This window comes from Pelodiscus sinensis, chromosome 5 (genome assembly GCF_049634645.1).
Source record: "Pelodiscus sinensis isolate JC-2024 chromosome 5, ASM4963464v1, whole genome shotgun sequence".
NCBI lineage: Eukaryota > Metazoa > Chordata > Testudines > Trionychidae > Pelodiscus > Pelodiscus sinensis.
Genome location: NC_134715.1, coordinates 85,949,809 through 85,976,996, shown reverse-complemented (window position 1 = coordinate 85,976,996; position 27,188 = coordinate 85,949,809). Strand labels below are relative to the sequence as shown.

At 42.5% G+C, this 27,188-nt stretch overlaps 1 protein-coding gene across 4 annotated transcripts in view; it reads right to left on the bottom strand.

Moving 5' to 3' along the window:
- Window positions 1-233: 233 nt before the first annotated feature.
- The window catches only part of LNX1 (ligand of numb-protein X 1), a 111,474-nt gene continuing 84,519 nt past the window's right edge, over window positions 234-27,188 (bottom strand). For 3 of the 4 annotated variants that reach the window (XM_006113478.2, XM_075930415.1, XM_006113479.4), the window contains 5 exons: window positions 26,335-26,469; window positions 15,671-15,848; window positions 10,942-11,170; window positions 1,374-1,532; window positions 234-669 (listed from right to left, as the gene is read on the bottom strand). In XM_006113478.2, coding sequence (XP_006113540.2) covers window positions 534-669; window positions 1,374-1,532; window positions 10,942-11,170; window positions 15,671-15,848; window positions 26,335-26,469 — 837 coding nt within the window. In that variant the 3' untranslated portion in view covers window positions 234-533. The remainder of the gene's footprint in view (window positions 670-1,373; window positions 1,533-10,941; window positions 11,171-15,670; window positions 15,849-26,334; window positions 26,470-27,188) is intronic. The other variant, XM_075930416.1, reaches the window with a different exon arrangement.

The window sequence follows — 27,188 nt, the reverse complement described above, 5'->3', positions numbered from 1 at the left end:
TATTTGTTTTCTTCAAGAAATCTAAAATAAAATACATTTTTAATAGTTACATTTATTTTTAATAATTTTTGAAATAAAATCTCATTCACAGTATTACATTCTAAGAGACAAAATATTTGAAAGTCTTGAAAATATCAGCATCATACTGACCAATAGAAACAGTCAGTAGAAAAATATTTCAAGTTTATCATTGTATTTTTCTATAACTTTTTTTTTATAAATTGAAGGTGGTGATGAACAGAATTACTGCTGCTTCTTAATGGTCTTTGTATTTTTATATTTTATGTTTAACTTTGACCATAATAATGAATCAGACTTGTACCCTGATCTGTAATTTCAGTAGATTTGCTTCTTTCTGAAGTGCACGTTTTCTGACAGGTGCCATATTTCTTAAAACAATCTTGACATACAAACTTACATTTTCACAAAGTTTTTTTTTACAAATATACAGTTGACCAAAAAAAGTGTAGGAAAACTCATCTCCATTTGTTTTCTGTATCAAATGATCTGTCATTTTCCCATAAATACTTGTTTTATAAATAAGTGCCAGGCCAGGACACAAGAGTGAGAGTAATTTTTCCTTTCAGTTCTTTGAGCATCCTTGCCAAACAGGAATGCATCATTCCCGATGTATTCCTGCCATTGACAGCAAGGAGGATATCACCGCATCTGGAAAAATAAAAGTGTAGATAAGATTAATTAAACTCCCTTAACTAAGATGCGAGCCTGACCTCAGAAACCTTTCTTGCTTTCACTGCTTCTATAACCTTGTGTCACCATTTGCCAGAAGGATGACAGCTACTAAGCAGGACCCAAAGAGACGGGTGAAAAAACTGAGGACGCTGAAGGTAAGCTGGTAAAAGAATCCTTGTGTTTTTACTTCATGTGTATTTGTTTTTTCCTTGCATTTCTTTACAAATCAGATCTATATGGTAAAACAGTGTAAGAACTGACAGGTCCTTCAGTCACCTATATTTTCTCACCCACACACCCCCAACATTGGATTTTAATGAACGTTTTAGCTGTCAGTGTGGAAATACATAGAATTGTTCTAATCTGTTACTTTGTAAATAGCATAAAAGACATCTGTGAAGTTGTAATGTTGATAGATATAAACTTGCTTTCCTGGCAGAATATTATCACATGTTTAAAGCACAGGATTCTGTTTCGGGTTATATTTCCAGCTCTGTCAAAGGTTTACACTTGACTGGATGTAATGCAAGTTTTCATTGAACTGGTATGCAACTAAGCCCTCTTTGTAACACTTGGTCTATTTGGATCAGTCTCCCCATATTTAATATTTAATTATACAGTCCTTTTGAGTTCCTTGAATGAAGAGTATTATTGAAATTTTCATTAGTTGTCATCTTTACCTAATTCTTCCATCATTGTATGCTGGTGTCCCCCCAACAATGGATTTGATAAAAAACGGTTTGTTCCCATTGTGTTCTTCATAACCGCCCACGATGCTAAACCCAAGACTTCCTGCTGTATTTCTTCGTAATACAATTTCTTTGCAGCTGTACAAATACCTGAAACAAATCAGTTTAATTAATGTCTCAGGACTAAGTTAAGTTTATTTGTCAATGCATCTGCCTTTCTAGGTACTGGTAACACACTCTTGAGACTGCTAAAAAGCAACAAAGTTCCATTGAAATAAATATTTCAGATGAGGTTAAACTTCATGTAAGTCAAAATTTAAAAACATCACTGATGCTGCCTGCAGGTCTGAAGAGCCTTGTTAACAACATCTGATCATCTATTACATCAGTAATAGACATGCTTTAAAAAACAAACACACCCCAAAGCTTTCAGAACAAGACTGGATATGAATTCTTGTGCACTACAGAGTTGAATGGGCCACATCCACCCTGACTGAGTTGGCCTTCTTAACACTGGTCCTACACTTTGATAAGAAACATCTTTCTTTTGTTATAATAGTGTATTTATATCCCTGCTTCTGTAATTTCTACTCCTATTCATCTAATGAAGTGGGTTTTATCCACAAAAGCTTATGCCCTAATCTAAGGTGCCACAGGATTCCTCATTGTTTTTGCAGATACAAACTGACATGGCTATGCCTCTTGGACTGGTACAGGACGGAATAATTCAGATGTCCATAAACAAACTGTACCACAAAAATCAAAGATATCACACTAGGAAAAATAGCATCACAGGGAAGAGATTTATAACTTTGTTTGGTATATAACATGGTAAGTGATGAGTGGGAATTGTGAGGAGGAGTATTATACTTTCATAACTCCAGTGGTGAAGTGTTACAGAGTAACTATGCTGTTAGAGAGACAGTACCTTGTTATGGGTCCAAGACTGGTGCACGTTTTTTGGGTTTTTTAACATAGTAAAGAATGATTTTAAAACCCTGTCTGTCTTTTGGTTTGGTTTACTTTGTTATAATACATTGGTTATATTACCTGAAAATATAAGGTATACTGCCCAACTAGACAGAACTGTTACTTGATTCAAAGAAAAAAAGGGTGGGGAGTGTTAAGTTGTATTTTTAAGCTTGTATTTTGTGGTATTCTGTTATAATATCTCAATCTTGCATTAGTTTAAATGGCTGTTTGTTGTTAATTTGTGGGTTGATTGTGAAACTAACATCCTAAAATTTCAGTGCGCCAGTCAAATATTTGCTAGAAATGAGAAAATAATGTTGGCATCTTCATTAGAGATGTAGTAATACAAAATTTTGCCCCCGACTACCTTACCTTCTAGCTTAAGGATGTCAGAAAAAGCTGAAATCCCTTTGTTATTCCAAGTTTGAAATTTGGTATTGTGACATTTAGTCTGCACATGTTCTAAAACAATCCATTACAGTTGAATTTAATCTGTATTGACATTTTAAAATTCTCATTGAGAGTGGACCCTTCTGCTGAAAAAGGAAAAATTGTACCTTTACAGAAAAAGAGTTTTTTGTAAAAATAATGTGTTTGCAAAATTTAGAGCAGGATTTTACAATATTACTAGATTAGTCCCCTAGGATCTACAAATATTCACCTGCTGCCAGGATGTTAGGTATAGTATTTGCACAACCGTTCATGGGCTGCTAATGGGAAAAGCAGGTGACTCTTAGTTTTCCCCAAAAGGCAGGCTCTATTACTTTCCCATCTGTGAGGTTTTGAGCATGCAAAATCACTTTAAAGAAAATGGAGAGAAAAAAACCCAGCCACCCTAAGCTCACAGGATTTGGTAATAAGGTCATGACCAAGTGTTGCCAAGATGTAGTCATCAGTATTAATTCAGCCTTTTTTGTGACTGATATGAAGAATGGGTAAACTTGCTGTATTTGGACATTACTTTTCCTTAAGGAGGAAGTTTTTGATCCTTGAATAAGGGCAATTTTATAGTGAACATTTTATGATTTTTTTTCAAGTGAGTCTGCTCTTATACTTCGCCTACAGAGTTGCCCGGTGTCCAGTTTTGAACCGGACAGTCCGGTTTTTGAGCTTTCTGTCTGGGAAATAAATTGGGATATACATGTCTGGTATTTTCTAATTGTTAGTTTTATTGTCATCATGACTATCAGTATGTACACTGCGTGAGAGTGTCTGTCAGCCAGGCAGTATGCAACTATGCAGTAGAAAGGAGGGGGTCGGGGCAGGATGGAATCCCTGGGCTGTGCAGCATGTACCTGGGTCAGCCCTGCTGTTCTGAGATCACCTGTGTCCAGTATTTTTTAAACCCATCTGGTATCCCTATTGGCCTAGCACAGTGGTCTCCAATCTTTTTACACCCAAGATCACTTTTTAAATTTCCGAACAGACAAAGATCTACTGCCATGCCCCTTTCTTGAAGCCTCCGCCCTCTCTATTCTCCTCCTGTCCATCATTTGCTATCCCCAGCCCTTACTTGCACACTCTGATAAACAGTTTATTTTTAAATTATGCGATGTATAAAATTAAAATCAGATGTTTATAGTTATGAAATAAATGGTCTTTTTTATTCATGCTATTTAAATCTAAAATGAAGCATTTATAATTATACATTTTGTGGGGACAGAGTTCTGCGGCTGGGGGCAGGGGAGAGGGACCAGGGTGCTGGGAGGGCAGAGGACAGGGTTCTGCAGCAGGGGACAGAGTGCCAGTGGGGACAGGAATAGGGACAGAGTTCTGTAGCTGGGGAGTGGGTGCCAGTGGAGGCAGAGAGTCCCCTGTATCTGCCTCCTCCCAGGATTCCCCCGCCCCCAGAGGGAAACCAATGCATGCCTGCCCCGGGGCTGACCCACCTGCAGCACAGGGAATCCCCCTGGTGTGCGCGCCTGCCCTGAGGGCTGACCCCGCATGCCTCCCCCGGGGCTGACTCACCCCTCCTGTGCGGTGCAGGGAGCTGATGCTCCCTCCTGCAGTACACCCGGCAGAGCAGCTAGTGCTACTTCTGGAATTGCCAGAAGTGGCGCTAAGCTGCAGGACTTCTGTCCATCCACGGGAAGCCTATACTACCTCCATTTTCACTGGAGGTAGGTAGTGGGGCTTCTCGGGGGTGGGAGAGAAATGGGGGCGGGGCAGACAGGACGCCTTGCGATCGACTGGTCAAGGCCTCGCAATCGACCAGTCGATAGTGATCGACCAGTTGGTGACCTCGGGCCTAGCATATGGGTGGGCAATAATTTTTGGTGGGGGGCTACTCCAAGGTTTTGGTAAGTGGTGAAGGGCCACACTTTTCTGTGGAGGGGATGCAGGGTCTAGGTTGGAGGCTGGGCGCATGGGGTAAGGGATTTGAGAAGGTGTTGTGATGGGGTGTAGATACTGGGCTTCTAACCTGGGGGACATGTGTAGGATGGGGTACAAGGTCTGGGATGGAGTCTTTAGGCTCAACCTGATGGCCAGGCTCCCCCAATGGAGAGAAGAAGCAGATTTCTGGACAGAGCCTAGAGTAGGTGATGGGGTAACTGGGATACTGCATGAATTACATGTCCCTTTCCTTTCAACACTTTGGCTAAAACTCAGATATTCTTAAACAGTGAGCTTCATGAGCCAAGTATTGTCCCTTTCTGTAACTGCATGGAATACCATGAGTGCCACAAAAAGTAATGCACATCAAGCATTTTTCATGAACTAGAGAATATCTGAGAGAACCCTAGAGTCATAAACTTTGAAGATGCTGCTGCCATAGTGAATAGCAATTTGAGCTCTAGTAGGAAGCTAGTGCTGTTTGGCAGCCCCTCTAGACTAATCAGACAGCAATGGTGAATACCCTCAGAGGAACAAATTTTGCCTGAACTGCTCTTGTTCCTATCTGGTGGTTCACTTGCTGTTAAATGCTTAGCTTTGGGTATTGATAGCTGAAGGAGCACATCCAGTCTTTGAGAACTGTGCATGTAGGTGAAGAGTAGAAAATGTGACATCTTCAGGTTGGATTGGAAAGTCTGAACCAACTGTGGCAGTATCTTGGCACTGGCCAAAAGGAATTGCCCAGTGTTACAAAAAAATAGAATCCCCCCCCCCCCCCAAAAAAAACCCCAAACATCTTCAAGAAGAAAAAAATACAAATGTCTAACTTTCTAATAGCCACTTTAATTAATTGGTTGGCCAGAAATACAAGGAGTCAAGGCTAAAAATGTTCAAATTTGGAGACTAAAAGTGAAGTACACCAATAGGTGAATTTGTATTCATGCAAATGCAGTTACATTTTGTCATTACTTTACCAAAGTCATGGCAATAAGTTACAATAGTGCACCCCACCTATATATTAATACATTGCAATGACTGCTAAGGGCCTGAAATCTGCACAGAAGCAAGTAAGGCTGTAATGCATTTGCCTGGATATTTCAGCATATAAGAAATGAAAAGCCTACTCTGCACTGCCAGACGTAATGGAGGTTACAAATGGAGAGTTTAAGAATAAGAATGGGGTAGTTTTGAGTCTTGTAGTAGTAAAGATTGGCTTAATAGGATCACCAAGAGAAAATAAAATGGTACATTTGCATCTCTGTATTTATTTTGTAGAGTAGGGGGGTTCTTGGTTTATAAAAACAAAAACAAGCCAAAAACTCTAAATCTGTAGAGTATTGATCTATTTGGACCACAATGGTTCCTTTGAAACTGCTTCAGTAAAAGGGACAATGCCTACTTTGAACCATAGTAATTGACAGATTAACACCCTACAGAAGATAGTGATAAGTATTTTTTTATGCCTATGAGAGTTCTCCCTGCATACATACACTCATCATGGGTACGTCTAGACTACATACTTCTTTCAAAAGAAGCTTTAGAAAAAGCTTTCGAAAGAGAAGGTCTAGACAGCCACAACTTTTTTCAAAAAAGCACCGTTTATGGTCAAGAACACCTTTTTTCGAAAGAGCTCTTTTGAAAAAAAAAAAGGCGTTCTTCCTCATAAAATGAGGTTTACTGCTGTCGAAAAAAGCACTGCGTTCTTTCGATTTAATTTCAAAAGAATGCAGGTGGCAGTCTAGACACAGGTGAAGTTTTTTTTCAAAAAAATCCTGGAGTCTAAACATAGCCCATGTAATTGACATAAAGTAACTTCTATACTACCCTGTCAGACCACAGCTGTAGATACACATTGGTAAACTACTCCAGTACAAAGCTTTCACTCATACATTAGAAGATTAAAATACAATTTGACTGAGTTCTCTTTACTTTTAAGTCTTAGATTCAAATAGTAAAATATATAATGCCCTCCTGGTTGCTTCATCTTTGTCTCTGCAATAATGAATACTGAAAGATTTTTTTTTAACTGTTTGTCATTCAGACTTCAAAATGGCAACCATTGTTAGCAGACAAAACTGATTTTCCTATCATACCAAATTTCATCTGTTTTGTCCTTGTTTTAATAAAGTTATAGAATAAGTACAATTTTCAATCTAATGGGTCTATAAAACTGATGTTAGCTTGTGTACTTCATATTAGGTATGTGCTCGTGTAGACTACATGATTGATTGATAAGCCTGGGCTTATCAGTTAATCTTGTTGACTACACACATTCCTCCCTCCCCCCTTGCTGCTTCTGTATCAGAGGCAGCTCCCCACCCCTACACTGCTGTCTCCAATAGGCAGCTTCGTGGAGGGTCAGGGCAGTCTGGAGTCAATAAGCACGGGGAGCCAGCTCCCCGCGCATATTGGCTCTTGAAGACCTGCCTTCTCTCCCCTTCCCCAGCCTCCACTTGCTGCCTCCTACACAAGTAGTGGAAGTGTGCAGGCAGGAGCCAGTGCTGGGGGCAGCTGGTTCCCCCAAGCACTAGCTCTGCAGTACTATCTGCCCCCTTCCCTTGCACTTCTGTCAGAGGCATAGTAGTCTCTGTCTGTAGGGAGCTTGGTCCCCCAGCAGACGGGGGCTGCTGCCACCCCGCGCTGCTGCCTCCATATCAGAGGCAGCAGCATGGGGTGGCAGGCTCCCCTTGCAGACCAGCTCCCACCTGCTACCCCATGCTGCTGCCTCTAACACAGTTACATGATATCTAATATCCCTACTTCATACAGCTTAGAGCTATGTTTGAAAGTTTTTACATCATGACCATATTCTGCATCTAATGATTAAAGGGCAGTGCTTGTCCAATTTCTTGTTTCTACCGGGTTCAGCCACTGCATCTGTGTTTGACCTTGGCTAATTCATAACCTGTCTCTGCGCTTCACAGCTGGGTGAAGACACTGCTGTTTACAGTATAGGAAGTATTTATAAGTTACGATATGTTGATTTATAATGTATTTTTAATAGAAGCATTGGGGGGAAAATGTGAGGCTAGCGAAGGAAGGAGGGCAAGATTAGCAAGGATAGAAAAATTACGGTAGCACTGGAGTATCTTTGATCCAGCTGCTGTACAGTAATTTCATGTTAGGGAGTATAATTTTCCTTGAACAATAAATGACCTATATTATTATTCAACAGCAAACTGAGTAGAAAAACAAATCTGAAGCAGTCTCAGAAGAGTAGCCATGTTTAAAAAGACCTTAAATTACAGATTAAAGAACAATGGTCCTATAGCACCTTAGAGACTAACCAAAATATATAAATAGTATCATGAGCTTTCCTGGGCACAACCCACTTCTTCAGATGACAAATATGGAGCAAGAGGTATAGAGTTTGATTATAAAGCAGAAAAAGGGGAGAAGTGGGAGGAAAAAGAGAGGCAAATCTTAATCAGTATCTATGCTGGATAGGGATACGTTTTTACTTCAATAGATCCGTGATAACCAACAACCATATACTCCACACTCATGTGATACATGGTATCTGGCTCAGACAGTTGTTGGAAGCACACTGTGCATCATACTACAGAGTGAACAGAGGGTAGTTATTTATATGCTAGCAAGTCATCTAAAAATGACTCACCAAAGATCAGTTTTAAAATATAATTGGAAATTAAATTTCTGCTCATTTCTTATGAGTTCTGCAAGTGTTTACACACCTGAAGAATGTAGGAAGGTGCAGTGATATCTGGTGCTGAGAGACAGGGTCTAACCAGTCAGATTTGGCTTCTATTTCTGACTCCGCCACTGACTGCTGTGGGCCCTTGAGTAATTATCTAATCCTCAGGGTTTATTTCCTCATCTGGGCCAGCCTTTGTAATATATATATATATATACAGTCCTTGGAAGAGAGGTGAGCTATATTAGGGGAACATATTGCTCATTTACAGGATTTGCATCAGCATAAAGGCATGCCCAGAGAAACACTAGTCTTAATTCGTGATTGTAGATGTATGATTTAAGAGGAAACAAAACTTACTCCAAGATGTTGCTTAGGCCAGTGTCTTTTCTTCCTTCTTGCCCTACCTTTTCCTATGCTTGTAGGACAGGTCTACTCAACTTTGGAAGCTCTGGGGGCCACAGTGATACTCTCTGCACATGCTGAGGGCTGCAACTTAACTCTGGTTGCATACATACATGCAAATATATATGCAAATAGCTTCTCACACTGACGGGCATGAATACAAAGCACTTTCCATAATGCCCCAGCATTCCCGGCCTCTCCTCCGTGGGGGCTAGAAACTCTGGACACCCTGTACCCATCTGTTCCATCCAGCCTGTCCACTTGCATCTTTCAATGCTCACCCCACCCAGGAGACACCTTGCTGTTGTGGAATGTGTTCCCAGCAGAGGCCATATTCAAAGGATCCCCTCCCCCGCAGGCCCCATATTGAGCCCGGTGTAAACCCAAACCACACCATGGGCTGCAAACAGGCCACGTGTTGAGTAGCCCTGCTTTAGGGCATATATAGAACTATATCATGTTCTATAGTTCTCCTCCGTTTTCTTTCCTTTCTCTTTCTGCCTGCTTTTCCTTCTCCAGCTTCCTATCCTGCATGACCTGACCTGCTTGTTCCTTGCATTCCTCTTCCTCAGGGGCATTGTCTCTTGCTGTTGAACTTTAATTATAGTATCTAAATGTACCATGCTCTTGTTCATTGAGACTTCTTCCCATTGCACCACACTTGCATATTAAGCAATCAAGATGAACACTGACTAAGCAGAACTGTATTTGAATTGAATCATCTTTTCCCCAAGACAAGCTGGGACTGTGTAGCAAGGCTTTTGAAAATAACCTTTAAAGCCAGTGGGGAGTGGCTCTTGCCAACAATATACTGGAAGCCTAATAGTGAAAGGTTAAATTCTCAGACTGGTGGGAAATGAGTTAATGTGTATTAATGATACATGTCCTGGTGACAGAACTTGAAGGACTTCCAGATGTGTAGTGTGGGCACCAGAGAGCCAAAGAGAGAACAGAAGGGTAACTAGTATTAGCACTAGGTGAGATTGAAGTATCTGATAACATTATTGTGAAGAGAATAAATCCAGGTCTAATGTTTGGGGCCTACCCAATAAGCAAGTACTAATAAGGGTGAAGTGCACCTCTGTTACTGTCAATTCTAATAATCTTTTTTCCTCCTTTCATTTAAATTTAAGAAGACCAGTGTACTAGTTCAGCATAGTAATTCCCCTAGTCTTCATCCTCACTGAGACCCTTTTCTGTGAGTTGAGTTGCAGCTGGGGATATGATTACAATGAATTTCCTGTTTTCAGATCTGCTGACATGGTGGTAATTTTCCTTTAGTTAAAAGGGTGAGGGTTGTACTTGTGTATTTTCTGGAGCAGAGAGGCTCAAACTCAGATGCTGTTCAAAAGGGTAAAGTCCCTTCCAGCACAGAAAGCCAAAGATATCTGACTGCTTGATCTTAACGGTATGCTATTGCTTATTGATTCTCTGCATCTCTGACAGTTCAGGTGAAGAAGTAAAGCCTATATAAACTGTTCAGTCAAATTCCACTGTCCTTGAAACCCCAATGACAGTTTTGTTCCATTTAAGCATTAGAATGTCACACACTGTGGCATTAGTTCAGTGGACTCCCTGAAGCAGGCCAAGTGTTCATTAAAAGCTCAGGTTCAAACAAGCATTGCAAGATGAACGTTGTGTGACAATTAAACTATATACTATGTGGCTGCTTATTTTTACTAAAACTACAAACCAGCTGCTTCCTGTATCTTACAAATGAACTTCTCTCAGGCAGGTGGTGGAGTCAGGGAAGGCAATTCTGAGAAATGCACCAACTATGTGCACGTTTTAACATCTGGGTAAAGTCAAACAATTCAGCTGCATTTAACACAGTAGTCTGTGAAGCTTGAGTGCTGCAGGGGTAGTTGTGGACTTTGCAGGGTGGTCCAAAGGGCTCAGATCCCTGTTCTCTGAGCTCCTGCATCCATTCAGACTTTTCCCTTCATTCTCTAGCATATTTTTGACTATAGGGCTGTTCAGGATCTCTCTTTCCTCCCTTAAAAGCAGCCCTGTCTATTTTCCATATATGTATATACAGTTACAAAGAGGTATTTACAATAAAGATTTTTGACAGAGCCTGGATTTAATTAAGATGTCAGTGTAATCAATCAGGCCAAAAGCAAGAGCCATTCAAGAAACATAAATCTTTCCTCCCACTCCCCTTCAACACAAGGATGTAATTTTTGGACTTACCGTGGCAGCTCAAGCCACATAACCCAGGAAGGTGACCATTCACTGTTATCAGATGTCTTCTGATTGGTGTCAGGGAGTGATACATGGCTCATGTCCTCCTGGGCCTTACATTCTTTCATTTCCAAGGCTTTGAGTACTACAGACGAGGTGGTGTTTTTCAAAAGGGCTACTGCCTCACTACGGCTGACACCAGTCAGGTCAATTCCATTCACGTTCAGTAAAATATCACCTGAAGGACAATAAGCAGAACCATCTTAAAAGGAGAAAATGTTTTAAGGCTTTAATTTTTTTCTTTCAAACAAAAAGCATTTCAGGCATAGCCCAGGGCTGGAAACTTGTTGCCTATCAAAAGTGTTTGTTAATATTTTCATATGAAACAAACATGAAATAGACACTGAGGCTATGTCTACACTGCAGAGTTTTGGTGCAAAAATGGCTGGTTTTGCGGAAAGACTCGGAGAGTCCATACTACAAACGCGTTTTTGTGCAAGTAAAAGTACAGTAGATCGTAACAACACAGGGCTTTTTGCACAAGAGTTATTCCTCTTTCTACAAGGAATAAACCTTTTTGCACACAAGCTCTTGCGCAAAAAGGCATGTGTAGACGGGCAACAGGTTTCTTGCACAAGAAACCCCTATGGGAAAAAGCACAGGTGCTCTGATGGCCATTCTGCAAATGGCCATCAGAGCTTTCTTGTGTAAGAGCATCCATGGCAGAGTGGATGCTCTCTTGCGCAAGAACTTTTTGCGGAAGATTTCTTATCAGCCATTCGGGAACCTGACAGACTCATGTCAGAATAAGGCTGTATAGGACATTGCTTTTAGATGCCTCGTTCTAGCCACAGGCTTACATTACAATGCACAGTCTTGACTGGCTAAGCTAGACTCTTATTAAACAAAAGGAGCAAAAGAAAAGCAGAAAAATAAGGCAGGGAAGGAAAAGGACACAGGGAGTGCCAGAAAGGGAGAGGAGACAGGAAGCTTCTTATCCTAGGTAGAGGTGGGATTTCAGCTAGTAGAGGTGAAAATTTTGCCCTGCTCTCTCTTTGGATCTTCTTTGGCACCCCAGAAGATGCTAGGGTTGGCAATCATGGTGGTAAAGTTCAGTAGCCAATTTCCCTCCTTTTTTGAATGTGCCTCCCAAAGTTTCTCTAAGGGTTCCAAAAGGCAACAACAGGCAAAACAGCCCATGTAATTATTTTATCCACCAGTTAGGTCTACGTTGACACCCCAATTTTTGCTTTACTGATTTCTGTTTTACCAAGCATGATCTTCTCAAAGTCCTTCAGTTACATCAGCAGCCCTTTTTTGGGGGTGGGGAGCACATTCAAACTTTTCAGTCTTGCTTTTGCATCTTTTCTCAACATTTGTTATTAAAGGTTGTTGCAATATCTTACAGCCTTTCACTCATTTTTTACTGTTGAGAGTAAATTAGGGTAAATTTGCAGGCTCAATTATCACAACAGAGCTACTCTAAAAAGAACTGGTGTAAAAAGGAAGGTATGTTGGGTGAGATTCTCCAGCAAATTGGGACCACTGATGTCCTCCCTCACCCCAGCACACTATGTACAGCAGGTGAGGAACTGGAAGGGAATATCACAAGTCCCTTACATGGTTGCAATCATCAGCTAACCATGTAGGGCAGTTTATATCCTTTCTAAAATGATGCAGAAATAAAAATGGGACAAAGTAGGGCTAAAGAGCATGGATTTGAATTCTAAAATTTGAATCCCATCTGGAATGTTGATTTCCCCCATGATTGGTCACCATGTTTCTGCCTCAGTATAGCTAGAGAAACTATAGGAATAATATTCGTACATGGCACTGAGATAATTAAGGTCTGTGAAATGAACTTCAAATGCTATTGTTTACATTCAAGGGTTTGTTTTCAAACAATTTAAAATATGGGGGAGAAAGGGTTTTTGTTTTTATTTCTCCCCGGATGCTATTACTTGTCCTAAACTGAGGAGAGCAAATTTAGCAGGTTTTCTATGACATTGGTACCAATGCAGATTTAATGTGTATTTAAATATGCCTAGTGCCTCTGGTTGCCTCATGCAATACAACAAATGAAAAATAACAGTTGTAAAATAAAAATGATCCCATAATGATCAGCGAGAGCACAAGTACCAGAATGGGAATTGCTACCTTACAACTTGGAACAAATTCCAAGCTAAAAGCTTCCTGGGTTGCCTCCTGTGCATTTTATCTTATCTGTGTCTGTCTCTTATTCTGGGTCTACTCCTAAATATAGCTTGACTTAGCTATTCCATTCAAGGCTGTGAAAAATGTTGGGCCCTGAACAACATACTTAAGCCAACTTAACCCCCACTTTAGATGTAGCCAAGTTGACGGAACAACTCTTTCATCTACTTAGCAATCATCTCTGGGAGAGATGGATTAACTACATCCAAAAACCTCTTGCACTGATGTAGGAAATATCTACACTACTATAGCTACAGCACATCCATACCCTTACACCATAAACTTCTTGTGGTACGGACTATATGGACAGGCACCCTGAGCAGTGCTAAGCACCTGATCAGCATTTAATTCTAAGTGGCAAAGTAGTGATGTCTATAGCTCAGGTTGGCCAACATTTTCCATTATAAAATTGTGGTTACAGTTATTTATAACTTTGCCAAATTTTAAGCACTTTGGGCTGAAATTTCCCATGCGAAACATCTGTCAAGGGCTGAATACTTGGAAAATTTAAGCTAAGATGACTCAGCCATGTCTCAGAATGAAGGTAGGGAAACACAGGTTGTTTTAATGCATAAAAATAGATAATACAATTCTTAATCTGTTTTTCAGAGAAACTCCAGTAGCTCCACACATTGTAACAAGGATACCTAAAATTCTGTCTGTATGGTGCATGATCTAATCCATAGCTTCAGGGGCTGAGGATGCCTTTGTTGCCAGGAAGAAAGCAGGCTCTCTGTGCTCCTCCTCCTGGCACCCAGACAGTAAAAAGTAAAAAAGGAAGCAGCCAGACTGAAATGAAAACAGGTGAGGAGCACTGGGATTTGGAGCTGTGTGGAGGCAGAGACGGGTGCTAGAATGAGAGACTGAAGCAAGATGAAGTCTGGGACTAGGACAAAGATAAGATGGGAGCTGAGGGAAATGGATCTGTAATCACTACAACACATTTTACTTAGAACCTGGAACAGAATCCATAGTCTCAATATTTGTCTGCTGTCAAACCCACTAGGCAAAATCTCTCATCTCCCTTTAGTGGTTGGCCAACATAGAGGATGAAAATCAACACCTGCTATTACTTACTCTATTTGCTCAAAAGCCAAGCAGCGCTGGGGCTCTAAAGGTTTTAACCCTGCAGATGAATCATATGGAGTAAATGGGTCTGCATTATAAAAAATTTTTTTTTCCAATTTTCTTTTTTGAAAATCTAGGAAGTTACATACAAAAACTCTAGAAGTAAGTTAAAGTTGCAAAGTCAAGCACTCAAAAGTTGGGAAATGCCAGAATTAAGGTTGCCCATGTGGTCTTAATTTGTCTGCCTTGCATGTATTTATTATGATGAAATCTTTAATTACAGGATCACATACTTTTTTCCCACAGGACCCCCGTCTCATTCAGTGCATAGAATGGCTGGTACACTGGAAATAAATGAAGATTGTACAGTAAAGGAGGCTAATAATATATGTAAGCCTCACTTGTTGCAGATGACAGGAGGTGTGTCATGAATGAGGCAGGACTGAGTATTGCATGTAATGAATGAGGTCTGTGATTGGAACACAGGATATGCTATATAATGCTAGATAACATGAAAAAGCCAGGTCCTAGGTGTCACCAACTGGGCATTTTATATTAGTGGACAATTTTGACATTAATACTATTGTGAAGAGCATAACTGAAAAGCCTTTGAGGAAAGGTTTGAATAAATAAGGCTGGGAGCTGCAGATTGGAAAATGAGGATAAAACAAAATATTGAAAAGCTGTTTATTAAGCGAGCACTGTCCATCCTGTGCATTGAATGGGTCCTGTGGGAAAATAGTATGTGATCATGTAACTGAAGACTGTCACAATATATATACAGATGAGGGGGCCAAATAAAGTGGGTATGAGCTATCTGAATGTTGTCCTAACTGAGTGCTTGACTTTACAACCTTAATGTTCATAAAACATATTTTTGTATGTAATAAATAATTTAGGTCCAGTCAGCCTCCCCTCATGGTAAAAGCCCTAGGAATTGATACTAAATAGGAAATCTCTGCAAGGATCCCTTTGCTGAGGTCCCCTCACATCATCTGGTTGAGGAAAGAGTCTCTCCCCGTGGAAAAGACTTTGGGAATGGAAGCTCAGTAGAAGAGCTATGCTATACTATACACCCTCAGGCTGCACTATTTTTGTATTGACTTCAGCAGCTCTGTGGGGGTGGTGGAATGATTTACATTATATTACTACTCAGCCCCGCGCTCCCCACGTCTATTGCCTCAGTGCACTGGCAGGCCCCACAGAGAGCAACCACAGGCTCTGAGAGGAGGGTAGAGGGATGGAGCTACAGAAGTAGCTGAGAGAAGCTGGGTCCCTCCAGCCATAGATCTCAGCTAAGGAGTTTGCCTTCTTTTAAACACTCTTCCAGGTAAGTTTCTCTCTCACCTCAGAAACATGCAGAAACATGCAGAGGGTGACACCCTTTTTCTGATCTTTCAGTTTGTCAAAAGGGAGCTTTCAATTCAAGCAGGCCTCCAAACCCCTTTAGCTTTACCTGTTTTCATTCTGCCATCTCTGCTGATGACTCCTCCAGGCTCAACACTTATCACATAAATGGGTAAATCCCATTCCCTGTGACACGTTCCACCTGCCACCGTCATTCCCAGTGACTCTGTGTGATCTTTTCGGACAGCCACCACCTTCTCATGACAGGTGACAGAATGGAGGGAGTTCTGTGGAAGCCAAATAGCAAGAATAAATGCCAGGTACACAGCCAGTCTTCTGATAACTTCATCACTTGAAGTTATTGCATTGGTATCAATATGCAGTTGTAGGATGAACATGGAGAGGATCTCAAAGCAGTTTACAATCCCTGAGCCTCACAACACTTGTATGGATAGTAAATATAATTCTTCTACCACATGGGTTTCTGCATGGTCACAACTACGGCAAAGCACTTCAACTTGGATGAGTAAAGACTGTCACACAATCCGTATTTGGAATCCAGTACTGCTCCCATTAAAGTCAGTGATGGCTGTGTCATTTACCTTAATGGGAGCCGAAACAGGGCACTCAGACAGCTAAATAAGTGGCCTAATTTTTAATTTAGAAAGTAACCAGGGATTAGACACTACTAAAAATGTTGGGTGTTTAGCACCTCTGAAAATCAGGCCCCTTATTCAGATGTCTCAATTTAGATTTGAGTGCCTAACTTCAGGCATCCAAATTTGAAAACTGTCACACACATTTAACAAAGAAGAAAAGCTGAACTTCCTTCACGAATAATGTAGTTAGTTTGTTTGTACTTTATGAATAGCATGACCATATTTCCCTATGCCAAATATGGGATACCAAGCGGGGGGGGGGGGGGCGAGGGGGGAGGCCTGCCTGTGCTCAGGGCTTCAGTCCAAAGGGGGGTGAGGGGGGAAATCTGCTAGTGCTCGGGGCTTCATACCCACATTGGGAGGGAAGCGAGAGAGGAGCCGCTAGCACTGGGAGCTCCAGTGGCTGAAGCTCTGAGTGCCGGCAGCTCCCCACCCACCCTGCCCCTCTGCAGGGCTGAAATTCAGGGTGGGGATGAGAAGGGCTGGCACTCAGGGCTTCAGCCCTGCAACAGTAAAAGGAACCGCTGGTGCTTGGGGCTTCAGCAGCTGAAGCCCTGAGCACTGGCGGTTCCTCTCCATGCCCCACTCCCAACCCTGCTGCAGGAGAAATACAGGATAATGTGCCTTTTTTTAAAAAGGACACTGGGAGGAGGTCTTAAATAAGGGACTGTCACCCTATTTATGAATAAAGGTCAGACAAATCAACACACACCAACAGATGCTGAAGGATCAAAAGGTAATATAGGTTCTAAAATGTAATACAGGCAGGAGAAGCCGTTCTAGTAGTCCAATAGAATTTCTCTCCTCAGTGAGAACGTGGGAATAGTTCAAAGTACTTTAGTCCCTGCTAAAAATTTGTGCTTATAACATGGACATGGATTTTTCTCCAAATGAATCTGGATTTAAACCTTACTTTTAACTTAACTTCCCTAAAGAATTCATGTTATGTTATGCAATTACTTTCTAAAGGTTCCAGCTTCTGGAGCAGAACTGACACAAAACAGTTAAGTTTTAATATAAAAATACAATACATGTGCTTCAAGGTTAACTGCTTTTTATAACGTGAAAAAAAGATCTCATCATTCATGAGTGTCGTATCACATCTGAGATATGCAAAAAAAAAAAAAAATCTATCAGTCTCATTCGGGGCTGTGTTAATTCCAACCTAGAAATCCAGGATTCAACCAAGAAATCCCATTTCAAGTTCTAGCTCAATAGCACAGTGAGAAGAACACTCAAAAGTATGGCTAATCAGGCAATGGCTACAGTAAACTTCAAGGAAAAAGAAGCGGGAAAGTAAGAAGAGGGAACAACGGCACTGTTCAGCAAAAGACTTCTGGATATTTTAGAAAATAAGCAGAAAATATCAAAATCCTGACATTCCATAACACTTCAGTGAATAAAGTTATTAACACCATCTAAATGGGTTCCTTCTTATGTCATGAATTGCAAAGGTAGCATACCACATAACTGCTGACCTGAGATAGAACACAGAGTCAGAACCGCTATAAGAAGACTAGCTATTGTCATTTGAGAACAGCTGAAGACTTCCAAAGATCCTACAGCACAACTACGTGAAATCAACATTTTTTCTATATGGTTTTTCACAAAAAATAGTCATTATTCTGTTTTAAGCAGTTTCATTCCTGCAAAATAATGTCTATTGTTTCAAAATTAATATTTTTACACAAATGCGTCAAATTGTTGTAATCCGACCTTTACTCAAAAAATAAACCTAATTTTTCTTTGTTTTACCAATTTACATATTAAAAAATGGCCTTTTCCACCTTGAGAACAGATTGATTTAAATGAGATAGCCCTTTTCAAGGGCAGTTTTTATTTTGTAACAAAATATGAAAACCACTTAAAATTATACCCTCTGATTCAGAGCATGCTTGTTAGCTATTCGTTGCCCGTTCTGTCTCAGACATCAAGAATGTTACTGATAAAAGTAGGCTGTTTAAGCCATATTTCTGAGGAAACCGTGCAGACACTATCAGCATTTAATAGTTATGCTCAGGAACAAAAAATCATGTTACTTTTCAATGAAAAATGACAGAAGCACTGCTTTTCTGAGCATGTGCACACACACGCGCGCGCACGCACAATCCAACAATCAGCTTCCCTTTGAAGATTCCTTGTAACATCTTGTTTTTAAAATGATCATATAGATGGATGGGAATTGTGAATTCTCAAATGAGGGGAGGATAGTGATAAAAGGAAATTAAAGCCTTTTTAATAAATACATGGAGTGCTCTCTTGGAGGTATTGCTGATGAGTAAACCAGTTAAAAGGCAATGTTTATTAGCAAATGCATTTCAATACATTCTTTTCTAAACAACTACCCTTCTCCATCACTTTGAGATGACCTTGTGGGCCATGACAGGGAAAACATATAGCTTGTTCCTTTTTTAAAGTTTACTGTAAAATAAATATTTACAGCAAATTATCACAACCTCAAAGTCATGACGCGTGTCTCAGAGGCAAGGGACACAGCTGCAGCTGCTTGGAAAATATATATTACCTACAGGCTAACCCACTCATACAGCTACACAACATTATGTGCCTGAGCATCAAGGTCAATGGGGTCAGTCTTTAAGGACTGGACGACTTGTTATAAACAATCAATACAGGTAGAAGAAATAGTTGCAATAATTATCAAGTGCTATTTTAGTGCCTAGGACTGCATCTCCATTGATGTTAATGGCAAAACTCCCAATGACTTCAAAGGAGCAGGATCTGGCTCTATTTATATAAATACAAATCCTGTTCAACAGATTCCTCTGTAGTTCAGGAGAGTGTTTCTGACATCTTTTCTATTCAAGTCTCAGCCGCAGCAGCAACTCCTGTTTTACATTTCTTTGTTCCTCATACATGGAAGGATAGCTTACTAAGAACCTTGCCTATGACCAATTGTACACCACACTGCATGTAAAATGCACTCCCGCCACCACTACAGAGGATGTATTCAGTACAGATTGTCTTGCTACTTCTTCACTGCTCCGCTGGCTGTACTGTTTACTATTGGCATCTGCTTGAAAGAAAACCTCTTTTCTGCTCTTTCCAGATGGAGGCAGGATGTCATGAGGGCAGTGACATGGCCAAAAGAGATTCCTGACTCATTATACAATAACAAATAACTGCAGTCTGGAGTTTATGCTTGGCACTGAATACACTGGAAACTCAAAAGCAAATTCCAGCACACATTTACATCCATGTTATAGAATCAGAATTGGTTCTCTCAGAGAATTAAAAAAGGGTACCAGTGATATTAAAAAATTCCACTTTTCCCAAGGATGAATTATCTATTCCATAAACTTCAAATTAATAACACCAGGTTATGTTAATTAGCAGTTTCTCTATTAGCCATATTTAATTTAACAATCTCACTGACGAAGCCAGATATAAGATTCACTCAGCTACACACCCAGAGGAAATTGCTTTCACTTGGAAAGATGGCCAAGATGATGTTCATTAGATCTTAGCAAGAGTACATACTGTACTACAAGACTACACTAACACTGGGCTAGCAAGCTTAATCCCTGCATTAAGGTCTGGTTTAAAGAAAACTAAGACTATGCAGACCATGCAGCCTAATTTTAAAGAGAGTGAACTATGAAAGAGTACAGTGAAAAAAAAAGAAGGTATTTAGTGAAAAGTATCTGGCAAATACTGAGACAAATCCAGAACAACACTCGCATGTGCCTGACAAAAGTCAAACAACAATACAACAGCGAGTTAAAGACAGAGTACACCACTGCAAAATCCATCCCAGAGGCTCTCTGGTAAGGCTGTAGAGCAGACTTCACTCTTCCTTGTCAGTGGCCTCAGTGCCTGTTTCAGTACTATGTTAAAGTACACACAAGCAGGGTCTGGCATGATCAATTAATGTGCACCATATGCCTCTGCATGCTGCAGAAGTGTGGGGGAGGAATTGATGAGTGAGGCCACCAGGGGGCAAGAGGAGCTGAAGGAATTGTGGGAGTATGGCTGCTGGTGTACCTACTGATTTTTTTTCTGTGGTTGCTCCAGACACCTTGTTGGGGATTCCTAAAGTGGATCAGGAATTCCCTTATCTCCACAGCCTGTGCAACAAAATAGCCAGCTCCGTGCAATAGACACAATGCAAACACAACTCCCTAAACCTCGCAAGTCAATGTAGCTCCCCAAAATCAACTTGAACAGGCTGAGCCTCTTAAATCCAGAACTCTGTTCTGGCAACATCCGTGGTCTGGCAGGACCACAGATGTTTCACGATCAGAGAGCTCCAGCACCTGGGAGTATGAGCCAGCCAGAAAACCAGAGAGCCCCGGCCAAATGGGGCAGCAGTGGGACCGGAAAGCCCTGTCCCCGCAGACCTAGTCCCAGAGCATCAGCAGCAGGGCAGCCGCAGAGCCCTGTCCTAGGGGCAGCCCAGGAACAATGCCATGCCTGGCAGTTTGGGAAGGAAATGCCTTCCCCACCTCTTATATCTACTAAGGATGTTAAGGACTAGTTGACTATCCTATAAGCAAATGCTTATCAGATAGTCAAATCGACTAGTCGATTCCATCCCCCCAAAGGGTACTTCAAAGGGGCAGTACCGCACAGCTGATCCCAGGCTCTGTGCGGCGCTGCCCCTTTGAAATGCCACAGTGGCATTTCAAAGCAGCAGCGCTGTGTGAAGCCCAGGGGCAGCTGGGGACTCCGTAGCTGACCCCAGGCTCCCTGCGGCATTTCCATGGAACCCTGAGCCAGCTGGGAAGTCCTCATCTGATTCTGAGCTCTGTGCGGGGCTGCTGCTTTGAAATGTGGAGTGGATCCTGGGATCAGCTGGCGACCCCCCAGCTGACCCCGGATTCTGCAGAAATGCTGCGCAGAGCCCAAGGACAGCTGGGGAATCCCCAGCTGACTCCAGGCTCCAAATGGTATTTCAAAGTGGCAGCGCACATTGAAGCCCGGGGTCAGCAGGAGACTCTGAGGGCACTTCTGCTTTGAAATCCACAAGAGACCCCGCTGGAGATTTTTGTAAATTTCAAAGCAGGCAACCAGGTGCAGCCCAAGGCCAGCAGGAAGTCCCGCTGACTCTGGGCTCCACACGAGTGCTTTCGCTTTGAAATGCACAAGAGCACCACTATAGAAAGGATGTAGATGCATTGGAGAGGGTTTAGTGCAGGGCAACCAAAACTATTAGGGGGTTGGAGTGCATGACCTATGAGGAGAGGCTGAAGGATTTGGGTTTGTTTAGTCTGCAGAAGCGAAGAGTGAGGGGGCATTTGATAGCAGCCTTCAACTTCCTGGAGGGAGGTTCCAAAGAGGATGGAGAGAGGCTGTTCTCAGTAGTGACAGATGGCAGAACAAGGAGCAATGGTCTCAAGTTACAGTGGGGGAGGTCTAGGTTGGATATTAGGAAAAACTATTTCGCTAGGAGGGTGGTGAAGCACTGGAATGGGTTACCTAGGGAGGTGGTGGAATCTCCATCCCTAGAGGTGTTTAAGTCTCGGCTTGACAAAGCCCTAGTTAGGTTGATTTAGTTGGGATTGGTCCTGCCTAGAGCAGGGGGCTGGACTTGATGACCTCTTGAGGTCTCTTCCAGCTCTGTGATTCTATACAGTTCACTGTTGTTTGGCAGGGAATTGCACCTTGGCTGTGGAGGACCCCAGATTGTGGAACATGCTCTCCCTTGATATCTGCTTTTCCCCATGTCTTCCCACACCTAATTTGAGTGGTGTATGTACAGTATCTGGGACTCTGCTTTCTCTGTACTGCACTTTCAAAATGAAGTATTCTGTCTGCCTGGCTTCCAGGTGGAGGATATGCTGAATAATGCACACACTACTGTCCCCTTCATGGAAACTGTATGCTTGTTCTTTTGTCATTTTCCTACATAGATCCCACAGCATTTTACAAAGGAGATCATTAGCCTCATTTTCACACATTCTTAGACTCTAAAGCTAGTCTGACATCTTGTATAACACAGGTCACAGAACTTCCCCACAATAATTCCTAGGGCAGCTCTTTTAGAAACACAGCCAGGCTGGAAAATTGTCAATGATAGAGACTCCACCACTGATCTTGGTAAATTGTTCCAATGGTTAAGTACTCATACAAATGTTTACGCCTTTGTCTACTTTCATCCAGGGGCGGACTGGCAATCAAAATAGGCCCTGGAAATGGGTTGAGAACAGCCCACTTTTTCACATCAAATTTTTTTTAAAATTTTACTCTTTGACCCCCATTAGCCGCAACCCTGACCCCTATTAACCATGCCCCTGACCCCCATTAGCCACACCCCCATTAGCCAGGCCTCTGGAGGTAACACTTTCGGGGCAAGATGAACACATGACCAGAAGTAAAAGGTGTCATGTGACCCCTCTAAGGATTTTTCCCACTATCCTCATACCAATAGGGACTAGTTTGGCCCCCACCAAACCCACCTCCTGCAATTATCCTGCAATTGCATTAACCCAACGTGTGTGACGTTAACTCAGGGGCGGAGAGGCTGGGGGAAGTGTTCCCTCCAAGAGTTTCCTCCCATGAGCAGAATGAATTTTGTGTTGTGCACCAGTACTGAGTTCATGTGGCTTGTTTGGATGTGCCACTGTGGCATCCAAGTTATTAATAAATATCTTATAAACCTCTATCCTTTCCCTCTGCTGCCATGTCTCCTCCCCTTGCTCCATCTGCTTCCCTGGTGCCTGCTGCCCCCCCCCCCCAACTCCTCACCCTCCTCTGCTGTCCTGACTTGGACTCCTGCCCTTCTCACTGCCCTCAGTCCTCCTGAGACCTGCCCCCTTCTACTAGCCCTTCTCTTCCCCCCGTGCCCACTCCTCCAGTAGCCTCACTCTGATCATGTGAGCTATGCCTCATCCTCTCTCCTAACACCTTCCTCTACACATCTTCCCTGCCTCTCTCCTCTGGTCCTGATCCCTCCCCTGCAGGTGTCTGCCCTTCTGCTTCACCCCGGAATCCCCTGGCACCTGCACCTTCCCTTACCCCTGCATCCTCCTAGTGCCTCCCCCTTCCCTCACTGCCCCGCCCTCTTTGCCTTCTTTTTCCCTGATGCCAACCCCCTCACCACTCTTTGTTCCCAGTTCCCCTTATACAACTTGCTCCATCCTGGCCTTCCTCATGCTCACCCCTTCTTTCAAGCCTTATCCCAGTACCTCCCCAATGCCCTTCCCCTCTCCTCTCCCAGCATCACCCTGTCCCCCATCCCACTGACACCTCCCTTCCTGTCCTTTTCCTCATTGTCTGCACTTGGCCCCCTGGCATTTGTCTCTCCTCCACCCTGTCCCTTGGTGCCTTCCCCTTTCTTCTCCTGTCCTGCCCCCTTCCACTCAGCACAAGCCTCTTCCTTTCCCACCCCTTCCTCCTATTCCACTCCCCCCCCCCCACCCACCTACCTTCTGCCTTCCAGTTTGCGGGGCTAGAATCTGTGATCGGGCCCCAGATGCTTCCGGGGCTCCAGACCACATGCTGGGCCGCACAGTGCAACTCTGGGCCGAGCACTTTTAGAGTCCCGGGCCGTGACGTCACACCACGCCTAGGCGTCTCCACTCTCACCTGTTGCGTGGCATTTGAGCACACTGCGCATGCGCTCCCTCGTCCCCACAGGGCACTGTATATGGCTGGCGCGCGGCACCGGGGAATTTAAAGTGCGGGGCTGCGGTGCCCTATCACAATCCCCCTCCTCCTCTAGCAGCCTCCAGCCGGCCCTTCGGCCGGCCCTTCGGAGGACAGCCCACCAGGAAATTCCTGGCGTCCCACTGGGCCAGTCTGCCCCCGGGCTTCATCTTCCTGCCATTGGATGGCATTACACCTTTATCTGCTAGACTGAAGAGCCCATTATTAATGATTTGTTGTCCACATAGATACTTATAGACTGTGATCAAATCAACCCTAAACCTACTCTTAGTTACGCTAAGTAGATTGAGTTTTTTAGTCTACCACTAAAAGGCAACATTTCTAATAGTTTGTTCATTTTTGTGGCTCTTCCTGAATCCTTGCCAATCAACACCCTTCTTGAATTTTGGGCATCAGAACCCGACACACTATTCCAGCAGCGGTTGCACCAGTACCAATTACAGAGGTAAAATAACCTCTCTATTCCTGCTCAATATTCTCCTGCTTATGCATCCCAGGATCACATAGCTCTTTTGGGCACGCTGTTGCATTGGCAGTTCGTGTTTGGCTGATTATTCTGGGAAGCAGTGATTCTGAAAGAGACTGAGCAGTCATGATAGATAGAGTCCCCCATCCTTTAAGTGTGCCTCACAGTCTTACATTTCCCAGGTGTATATTTTTATATTTGAAGTGCATATTGCTTGCTTGAACCCAGTTTACCAAGCAATGCAGATTACCCTGTATCAGAGACTTTATCACTCTCCCAACTTCTGCATCTGCAAACTTTAACAGTGATGGTTTTCTTCTTCCAAGACACCAATAAAAATGTAAATAGCAAAGGGCCAAGAACCTATCCCTGTGGGACCCTATTGAAACACACCCATTTGATGAGGATTTCCCATTTACAATTACATTGTGACCTATCAGTTAGCCAGTTTTTAGTATACTTAATGGGTCATGTTCATGTATACTGTTCTAGTTTGTTAATCAAAATATTGTCCCAAGTCAAATGGCTTACAACAGTCCAAGCAATGATTCTAAAGACAGTGAAGCAGAAGCATAGATTTTCCCTACACCATACAAAAGCAGCAACAAAACTAGAACCCAGATCTACTGAATCCCGCCCCAGTGCACTAGCTGCTGAGCCAGTCCTTCTCAATTACAATGTGAGCAGAATCTCATCTAAAATAAACTCATCTGCCATGAATTGCATACTGTGCACTGTATGCACCGAACAGTTTCATGTTAATAATACCTGAAAATATTCTCTTTTTACAAGGCTCTGTTTGGGTTGATTGCTGTTTGTACAGTGACCCTAGCTGGGATCATATGCAGACCCATTCTTCCTCCCCTCTCCTCCTCCCTCCCACTCTCATCCTGCTTTCAGTTCCTTTTCCCTTTTGCTTTTTAAAACATTTTTGTTGTTGTTTCTAGTTCTGAGATTGGTTCTATTTATTGCTTTTGAATTATATTGAGGGAGGGGGGTTTAACTGCACTCATTTACTGTTATTACATTGTGAGTCGTGTACGAGGCAAGCCCCCTGGTACAAGAGGAAGATGGAAGAGTGCTGGGTAAACAACATCATAAAAGGAATCAGGGCCAAATTCTGTGCAGCCATACAGACTGTGCAGGCCCCGTTTGGTCAGGTATTTCATGGCCTGCCCTTTCTGCTCTCTAATTTGTATTTATGCAAGATGATACCAGATTGGAACGGTAGCATCATACAGCTACTTTCTGCAGCTGTAAACGGGTGGCATCAATCTCCTCCAGGCAAAGTGTGTGTGTGTGCGCGTGCGCGGGGGTGGGGTGTGGTTCCGACTTGGGGCAGCCAGCCTGGCGTGTGCCATGTCATCCCCCCCAGGCAGCCCTCAGCCCTCTTCAGAGCGCACAGCACTCCAGAGGTGATTTAAAGTGTCCAGGGCTCAGGCTCATTGGTGGGCCTGGCTGTAAATGATGCCAAGGCACAAGGATGTGGAGAAATAAATCTACTGCTATCAATGAACATGTAAAGCTTGCAAGCTGGCTCTGAATTTGGCAAAAATACTGAAGGTCCAATCATAACAACACCTATCCTAAAAAATAAATGATAGAGTACCAGTAATAGTAATCAACACCCAGCTGATGGGAATATCTCAGCCAGTCTATGCATGCTTCTTGCCTTCATGCTTTGTTCCAGATGCAGTAAGTGCAGATAAACCTATCTTTTTTAGAATGTATTATATTTTGTTGGCTCAGGGCTGGAGGCAGGTTTGTCTAGGGTACAGTGTGCATGTATAAAACGTTTATCTCATTATTATCCTACAGTTTCCTCTCTCTCTCCCCATCCTTCCAAATGGAGTCAAGATAGAAGCACTTATGAGGCTTTAAATAAAGACGATCTCTATTTTCACATTTATACCGCAAAATAAGATGTGCTTCTTCTGGTGGCAGGGTCTAGAGACAACAAAATGCTAGCCAACCTTCTCTTTCCCACAGAACAGTAAATATAAGAATAGATCTAGGCCTTACCTTGTTAGAATAGTTTCTTTCCGATGGGCACTGCTGATGGCTGCTGCTGTAATTCCACCCAGCCTCCTGTAAGATGTCAGGGGTCTGCCGTCTGGCCTGCCGTGACACAATAAAGTGAACCCGCTTCTCACTGGCCTATATGACAAGACACAGATGTAAATCCTGCTGTTCGGCAGCTACAAAACCAATCTTTTCAGTGCTAGAAATTCACAAAGTCCAGGTCTTAGGTAAGCTCGCTGTTATTTTCATTTTCTTTTGTGGTATTTTGGTGAATTGAAGGGCAAATCTTTCCTGTGCCTCCACCCTTCTTATCAGCTTGTCACAAGAGAAAACAGTAATTTAAGTTCAACTCAGTACAACAAAGAGTGCACAATTTAAGTTAATCCTCTAAGCCCTGGCCTACACTAAGGAGTTATTTTGAAATAACCGCCCTTATTTTGAAATAACAAAGCGGAATGTCCACACTACCAAGCTTGTTATTTCAAAATAAGGGACTGGTTATTTCGGAATAACAACTCCTGTTTTGCATGAGGAACAACACTTATTTTGAAATAGTTATATCAAAATAGTGTTAGTACAGACACTGTACTGCTGCTATTTTGAAATAACTCCTCCCCAGAGTCAAAGGAATTACTCCCCAGTGCTTCCTGGGGCTCTAAGTTGACACATTAAGGGAACCTGCCTTGGACTAATTTCAAGGCTTCTGTCTAGTGTGGACACACTATTTTGAAATAGTAATTTTGGGAGTTATTTCATTTCAAAATAATTTCCTAGTGTAAACATGCCCTAAAGACTATTTTCATGCATTTAGAATTTCCCTTGAATTAACAATCTGACCACACGATAATCCTGCA